Source organism: Myotis davidii, unplaced genomic scaffold (assembly GCF_000327345.1).
Source record: "Myotis davidii unplaced genomic scaffold, ASM32734v1 scaffold176, whole genome shotgun sequence".
Taxonomy (NCBI): domain Eukaryota; kingdom Metazoa; phylum Chordata; class Mammalia; order Chiroptera; family Vespertilionidae; genus Myotis; species Myotis davidii.
The window spans coordinates 699,744-708,308 of record NW_006287911.1 but is presented as its reverse complement, the minus strand read 5'-3'; the positions used below and the strand labels follow the sequence as shown (position 1 = coordinate 708,308).

The following is an 8,565-nucleotide window of genomic DNA, read 5'->3' as shown; positions in this document are numbered from 1 at the left end:
TTGCAGCTTAGGCCCTATCCCCAAGGGGAGCAGGGAGTGGGCCTAAGCTGTCACTAAGACATCCCCTGAGGGCTCCCAGTATGTGAGAAGGGGCAGGCTGGGCTGAGGGACACCCCCCAAACCCCACCCCAGTGCACAAATTTCATGCACCAGGCCCCTAGTCTATATATAATTCTATATATAATAGAGAAATACGCTATTTAACCCGGATGCCATAACAGCTCTACCGGACAGGAGGAGGTTGTGCACACAGCGTTGGGGGTGGGGCGGCAGGGGCCTCTGCGTGCCTGTGCTGGGGGAGGGCCTGATCAGCAGCGCCGCAGCTGCTTCAAGGGCCAGAGAGGGAGGCAGGACCAGACCGGCAGCTGCTGCAGGGCCTGGGGAGGGAGGCAGAGCTGGACTGGCAACTCGAGGGTGGGTGGCGCCACGCGATTTCGAATCGCGCACTGGGTTCCTAGTATAAGCAACCGTTACGACCAGTCGACCGAATGACTGGTTGCTATGACGTGCACTGAAAACCAGGGGGCAGACGCTCAAAGCAGGAGCTGCTCCCTGGTGGTCAGTGTGCTCCCACAGCCAACCTTCCACAGCCAGCCAACGTCCCATGGTCCTTCCCCTGATCAGCCCTGATCAGGACTGGGCGAGATGGCCCCGATTGGCCCCGATCGCTAGTCAGGCCAAGGGACTCTACCCATGCACGAATTTGTGCACTGGGCCTCTAGTTACAAATAAACCTAAGTAGGTAAATATTGTGTACAACTTTTTATGTGAACATAAGTCTTCATTTTTCTGGGATAAATGCCCAGAAGTACAATAATTCAGTTATGTGGTAGTTACATGCTTAGTTTTATAAGAAACTGCCAAACTGTTTTCCAGAGTGGCTGTACTACTTTAAATTTCCACCAGCATTATATGAGTGATTCAGTTTCTCCATATCCTCACCATCATTTGGTGTTACTACTATTTTTTATTTTAGCCATTCTGATAGGTGTGTAGTGATACCTCTTTGGGTTATAATTTGCATTTCTTTGATGGCTAATAATGTTAGACATTTTCATGTACTTATTATCTATATATCTTCTTCAGTGAAAGTTCTTTGCTCATGTCCTATTTGGATTATTTGCTTTTTTAAAAAACTGACTTTAACTTTTTTAAAACTTTTTTTATATGTTCTAGATACTAGTTTTTTGTTAGATGTGTGGTTTGCTAATATTTTCTGCCAATCTGTAACTTGTCTTTTCATCCTTTTAACAGGACCTTTCACAGAGCAAACATTTTTAATTTGGATGAAATCCAGTTTATTAATTTTTCTTTTATGGACTATGTTTTAGGTGTCAAGTCTTAGGTGTCTACCTACCTCTACGTCATGATTTTTTTCCTCCTAGGTTTTTTCTAAAACTTTATAGTTTATGGTTTACATTTAAGTCATTGATCCATTTTGATTTTTTTCTCTATAAGGTATGAGATTTAGATAGAGGTTCATATTTTACTTATGCATGTCCAATTACTCTAGCACCATTTGTTGAAAAGGCTATTTTTTTCTTGGCATATTTGTGTAGGTCTATTTCTGGGTCATATACTATGTTCTGTTAATCTATACATGACTATCTTCAAGCAATATCACATACTTTATTTAGTTAATCTTTTTTTAATCTTCATTGTTGAAAGTATTACATATGTCCCCTATTCCCCCCCCCCTTGATCCTCTCCAGCCCACCCCTGTTGTCCCTCCCTCCCCCCATGCCCAGGCCTTCAGCACCCTATTGTCTATGTCCATGGATTATGCATATATGCATACAAGGTCTTTGGCTGATTACCTGCCTCCTATCCACTCTCCCTGCCTTTCCTATAAGATTCTGCACTCTGTTCCATGCTTCCATGTCTCTGGATCTATTTTGTTCATCAGTTTATTTTGTTCAATAGATTCCACATATGATTGCGATAACGTGATGCTTATCTTTCTCTAACTGTCTTATTTCACTTAGCATGATACTCTCCAGGTCCCTCCATGCTGTCTCAAAGGTTAAGAAATTCTTCTTTTTCACTGCTGCATTGTATCCAGGGTATAAATGTACCACAGCTTTTTTATCCACTCAAAATTTTGCTGGAATTTTAATAGTAATGCATTAGACCCATCTATCAATTTGGAGAGAATTGACACCTATATGCTATATTGAGTCTTCCAATCCTTGAAGATGGACATGGTATTGAATACTTCTATTTACTTGCTGATTATCTGTCTAGTTTTCTCGATTGTTGACAGATGAGTGTTAAAGTCTCCAACTATAATAGTGGATTTGTCTATTTCTCCTTTATTTTTTATCAGCTTTTACTTCACCTATTTTGCATCTCTGTTTAGGATCTTATGTCTCCTTGGTGGAGTAACCCTTTTGTCATATATTGTCCCTCTGTGTCTATGGTAATTTTCTTTGCTCTGAAGTCTACTTTATTTGATATTAATGTAGTTACTCCAGCTTTACTTTGTGTTTACATTATATATTTTTTTCCATCTTTTTACTTTCCACTTGCCTATACTGTTATATTAGAAGCGAGTTTTTTTAGATAGCATACTGCTGGGTCATGTTTTTCAATTCACTCTGCCAGCCTCTGTCTTTTAATTAATGTATTTAAACCCTTTATATTTCATGCTAATTTTGATATGCTAAGACTTATGCATATCAAAACAATAAACCACTTTGTTTATTGTTTTCTGACATCTCTGTTTTTAATTTTTCTGTTTTATTTTTCCTACCTTCCTGTGGGCTATTTGAACTTTTTTTAAGAATTCCGTTTTTGTCTATCTATAGTGTTTTGTTTTGTTTTTAGCATAGTGGTTTTTAGTGTATCTCTTTGCATTGCATATTTAATGGTTGCTTTAGGTATTACATATTATATATACTGTCTCTTTCCTAGTTCATTGGCTAGAGAGAACATGCCTTTGTTGGTCTTTTTTTTTTTTTGTCTGCTTTCATTGGTGTTTTCAGGTTGCTGGCTTCTTCAACTTCAAGTCTAGGATATATAAGAAAAAAAGAAAATCCAAGGAACTCACCACCATGTCCTGAGGTACCTAGCCAATCTTCCTTTTCCACTCTACCTTTCAAAGTCTTGTGTTTGTTTTATATATAATGTCTGAGCTTCTTAGCTGTAATTAGTGGGGAAAATAGAGAAAAAATACATTGACTCCATTTTCCCAGAAGTGAACATTTCTCCTAGTTTTATTTTTGATCTAACATATAATTAAGGTGAATTTTCTTTTTCTTTACTATTCTGAGTAATATCACTCTGATCTAGCCCACCGGATCAAGCCTTGGAATTTACCCCAGAGGAAGTAGGCTCATAGCTAGACTGTCACAGAGTTTTAGTCCAGTGCCTTTAATCTGTACACTCATCCTTCCTTCCTGTGTCTTTCCTTTATTCTCCTTTGTTTTTCATCATTTTCAAAGAGCTTTTCTGGCAGATATTTCTCAGCCACAAGACGGTGCCCCAAAGTAGTTCAAGCTGTCTTTACTGCTCTTCCTGGAGCCTCTATCTTTAACTTACTATTAGTAAACTCAAGGCTATTTTTTCTACACCTCGGTATAAATGTGAAGACCCAATTGTGTTTTTCTTTAAGCCATGTCTTCTCAGTTGCATGAAAACTTAAACAATCAGTATCAAAAATTGTGTTTGTTTGAATATTTTTGTGTGCCTTTACAATAACTTTGTGGGAATTCATATAGAAACTTAAAAAAAATTGTCATTTCTCTTAATGAAGCCAGTTGCCATTTTATATCTGGGATCATTGAAAGTAATCTGTAATCTCAACATAGCTTTAAGGAAGGAATGTTATAAGTACATTCTGAAGGACATGCACCCTCAATGTCTTGAGGTATTTGAATTCATGAACTACACTTTTCTTAGTGTAGATGTTTGCTTTTGATTACTAGCCTAACTTTTAATAAAATAATAGCTTATAAAGTTATATTAAATGCATAGAATAAAAAGACTAGTAAATAAGTATTATTCCATTCACATGAAAGTCTAAAATAGTAAAGTCTATAAAAGACAAAGATTCGTGGTTGCTTGGGATAGGGAAGTGGGAGGTGCAGCATGATAGCTAAAAGGTACAAGCTTTCCTTTTGAGGTGATTAAATGTTCTAAAATTGACTGATGGTGAACACATGTGTGAATATACTAAAAATAATTGAACTATACACTTTAAATGGGTGAATTTTATTATATACTAGAGGCCGAATGCACGAAATTCGTGTATAGGTAGGGTCCCTAGCGGCTGCCGGCTGCTGGCTCCTGGCCGGGAGCCCCCTTCCCCCAACTGCCTGCAGCCGCCACCAGCTGGGGCCTCCCTTCGCACCTGCCTTGGCCTGGCACCACCCACTCACCTGCTCCACCATCCACCACGGTCCTGCTCTCATTGGGGCCGGCAGTGCCTCCGCTGGCAGCGCTGCATCGCCAACGCCCGCCATGTTCTGCACCGTCCCCTGGTGGTCAGCGCACGTCTAACTCCCGGTTGGTTGAACTCCTTCCCGTGGGTACAATTTGCATATTAGCCTTTTATTATATAGGAAAGATGAATTGTATCTTGGTAAAGCGGTTTTCAAATAGAAATTGAAGACAATTTGTGTTCATATTTTCTCTCTCCAACCCATACCCCTTGAAACCTAGGATTCTAGTGAATTAACTTTGAATTAATACTTATTACCTAGAATTAAGTGATTACTACTTGCCAGTAGCTACTTTCTTTGTTATACCTCTTAGTTTATATTATAAAGAATGGCCTTGGCCATGTGGCTCAGTTGGTTGCAGCAGCATCTCACACACCAAAAGACTGCATGTTCGATTCCCAATCTGGGGGCACATACCTAGGTTGCTGGCTGAATCTGGTTGGGGCATGTATGAGAGGCAACTTGTCTCTCTTTTTCTTTCTCTCTTTCTCTCTCGCCCTAAAAATCAATAAAAACATATCCTCAAGTGAGGATTTAAAAATATATATCTATATATAATTTTGTTTTCTGTCACTGTGGGAGTATATTTAATGCCCTAACATAAATATAGTAATATATACACACACACACACACACACACACATACAGGAATGGGCAAATGTAGGTTTACACTAATTTGTATGGAAACTAATACAATAATTAATAAATAATAGAACACGAGTAAATCCTGCGCTTCATGTACTCACAACTGTAAATGTACTTTTGCCCCACCCTGTACACGTTAATACTCTTTGGGTAGTGAGATACAAGTGTTCTCTTTCGTCTTCCTTCTAGTCTATATTTTTCAAGTTTTCAAATTGAGCTACTTTTATGCTGGATAAAAATAGATATGTACATATTCTTCAGTTAATCAGAAAATGTTTAGTAACTTTCCATATATGTGGAGTCAGCATATATATTTTCCTAGGCTTGGTTGTTGGGTAAGAAAATTATTAGGTACTTTGTCACTAAAGGCAGGGACCATGTCTTTTAAAATTGTGTAGGCTGATACCTACCATGTGTCTTATACATAGAGACCAAGAAAATAACTGTTGAATGAACACAGAAGCCATTATTCCTAGCTTGGAAGAAAATAATTATATTTTACTGGTTGTAAAGCTTTGGGTTTAGAGTCCTCACACTGGTCTTGGTACACTTCTCTGCTTGTTTATTAACTCACATTCAATGGGTAAGTTGTATCTATTCTGTCTCTTAAATCTAGAATTAGTAATTTACTATCAGTGATTCTAGAATTAATAATAGTAAAACCAATTACTGTTTCCTAAAATAATAAGAAAAGTAGAATGGACAAAAAACACACAATATAAATCCAAAGCACTAAACAGTAATTTAAAAATTCAGCCCTTGCTAATTCACTATTTGATTGTCAGACAGTCTAAATGTATATTAGACATAACAGGTACTAAAGCAATATTTGGCAACTGACCAAATAAATGAAAGAAATGTTATTGATTAAAGAATTTTAAGTAATATCTTGAAAATCTACATGGGAAGAAATTATGAGTAAATGAAAGCTAGACTAAAATCAGTGCCTTTTCTAACCAAGACCCAAGAAAATTAAGGATTTCTTCAATGACTTTGAATTTGTGATTTTCGAAGGCCCAGCAACTCTTATAAATTAAAGAACTTTTATATTTCTAACACACTATTATATAACATAAATTATAATTTTTCAGTAGAATTAAACTATTATTAATTCTAGAATTACTGATAGTAAATTACTAATTTTATTTTATTTAATATAGAAACTTAGTTTAATAAGTTTTACATGAAAGTAATTTTCAGCCCTGACCGGTTTGGCTCAGTGGATAGAGCGTCAGCCTGCAGACTGAAGGGTCCCAGGTTCGATTCCAGTCAAGGGCATGTACTTTGGTTGTGGGCACATACCCAATAGGGGGTGTGCAGGAGGCAGCTGATCAATGTTTCTCTCTCATCGATGTTTCTAACTCTTTATCCCTCTCCCTTCCTCTCTGTAAAAAATCAATAAAATATATTTTTTTAAAAAAGAAAGTAATTTTCAGACTTTTCCTTATGAAGGACTGACTATAGGCATGCTCACCAAAGTACTGTATTTACTAAAAATCCAAGACTAGACTTTTAAGAGGAGTTCATGTGCACACAAGACATGTGGGGAATGAAAAGAATGGGGGTAAATTCATTGACTGGAAAGTGGGCTAGAAGGTGGAAGGCGACATTTACATTCCTTTGGGAGAAAAATAATTCCAATGAAAGGTAAGTCTCAGCAGAAGCATGACATGGAAAGGTTAGCTGAAAAGTCACTATCTTGCTGGAGTCAAAGACCAACAAGTAGTTAACATATAAATGCGAGAAGTCCATTCTCAGCAAGGGCTGAGAATCAGCATAATATTACCTCCTGCTGGCTGAATGACTGAAGGCAATCCCCTAACCCATTGGTCAGCAAACTGTGGCTCACGAGCCACATGCGGCTCTTTAGCCCCTTGAGTGTGGTTCTTTCACAAAATACCAACTTCTGCGCATCGGCCACGAAGATTCAATCGCACTGTACGTGCCTACCCGAACGTGGTATTTTGTGGAAGAGCCACACTCAAGGGGCCAAAGAGCTGCTGTGGCTCACGAGCCGCAGTTTGCCGACCACTGCCCTAACCTGATAATCCCTTATTGTTTACCAAACCTTACCATTGAAATGACTGTTTGCTTTGCTAAAGGGCAAATGTGTATTCTAGTCTAGTAAATAAAAAGCTATGGGTCCCGAGATTCAGGGAGTCACTCCACTAGAGAGTAAGAGCTCTGCCTGGCTTCCCCCATGCCTTCTAAATTTATATTTCTTGTCTAGTATATCTGTGCGCAGCCCCTTCTCCAGATCTTGAATCCTCGCTGCAAAAGTTTGCGGCACTATCTAGTCTAGCTACTTACAAACTTTTAAAGTAAGAAGAAGAACCCTTTATTTGAATGAAAACTTAGGTAGAATGCTATTATATAAATTTGCAAAAGCTGAGCTTTTTTGTTTGATACAGGGTTTGGAGTATATAGGAACAAAACCCCATCTTCCTTAGCCTCCCTATCTCTATCCCAGTGGTCTCTAGGGAACACAGTTTTTAAAAAAAATCTAGTTTATGGTTATTTAAAAAAAAAAACAGCCTGGCTCCAATGTAAACTGACCATTGGGCAGGTGTTAGACATTAATTTGTAAACAAGAAGTATTTTCCTCAGATTTAAAAAGATGGACATTGTTTTTCTTATCCCTTACAAAAAAGTGTTTCACTATTGAGATCATCAGCTGGAAGAATCACTCCACTTACTTGAGATTCTTCTTCCCTTGACCCTCTTGGGGGCTGGTTTTGTGTTTTTTAGCTCTTGAATGTGGTCTCTCAACTAGCCAAGCAAAATCTTCGAGTGTTGGTCCTGGGCCGGAAGCATATGACAGTACAGCGTGCCCGCTGGAGAAAGGATGAGATGGAAAAGGTGCAAAAGCAAGCCAGCTGTTTCTTTGCTGACAACATGTAAGTATTGAAGGTAATAATTGAATTACACCAGGCTCCTGTCATCTGTTTGTTAATTATCTATTTTTGCCATTTTTTAAGTGTATATGTATGTATACTCAGTCTCATAAAAAAAAAAAAAGATTTGAGGCAGCTTACAAAAATAGTTTCTACAGCAGAATAAATTTAACTAGATTAGATTAAGGAATCAGGATAAAGGAAGAATGGAAGAAAGATATAGTCAGAAGTGAGATTATTACACAGAATGCATGCTATAAGGTCCTAAATAGATCATTTAACAAATACTGTACAAATATGAGCACTTTCTGTGTTCTTGGAGAAGAGAACAAGACCAACAAGTCTCTGATGTTGTATGACTTATAGTAAACAGGTAAACAAGTTATATAATTCCAGGCTCAATGCTATGAAGACTAAAGCAGAATAAGTAGATAGCAAGGAATTAGGGGTAGGTCAGCAGGGAGTGGGTGCAATAGTCAGGAAAGGCCTTTGGGAGGCGGCAAGTCTGAAGGAAATCAGTGAGTCATTTGAGAAAAGGGGAGGTGTGGTGGAAAGAGCATACCAGGTACGGAGAACATCAAGTG

At 38.2% G+C, this 8,565-nt stretch overlaps 1 protein-coding gene across 1 annotated transcript in view; it reads left to right on the top strand.

The window, feature by feature from the left end:
- The window catches only part of KIAA0391 (KIAA0391 ortholog), a 143,272-nt gene that overhangs the window by 129,406 nt on the left and 5,301 nt on the right, over window positions 1–8,565 (top strand). Inside the window, exon 6 of the mRNA XM_006759702.2 lies at window positions 7,836–7,984. Within this exon, the coding sequence (XP_006759765.1) occupies window positions 7,836–7,984 (149 nt within the window). The remainder of the gene's footprint in view (window positions 1–7,835; window positions 7,985–8,565) is intronic.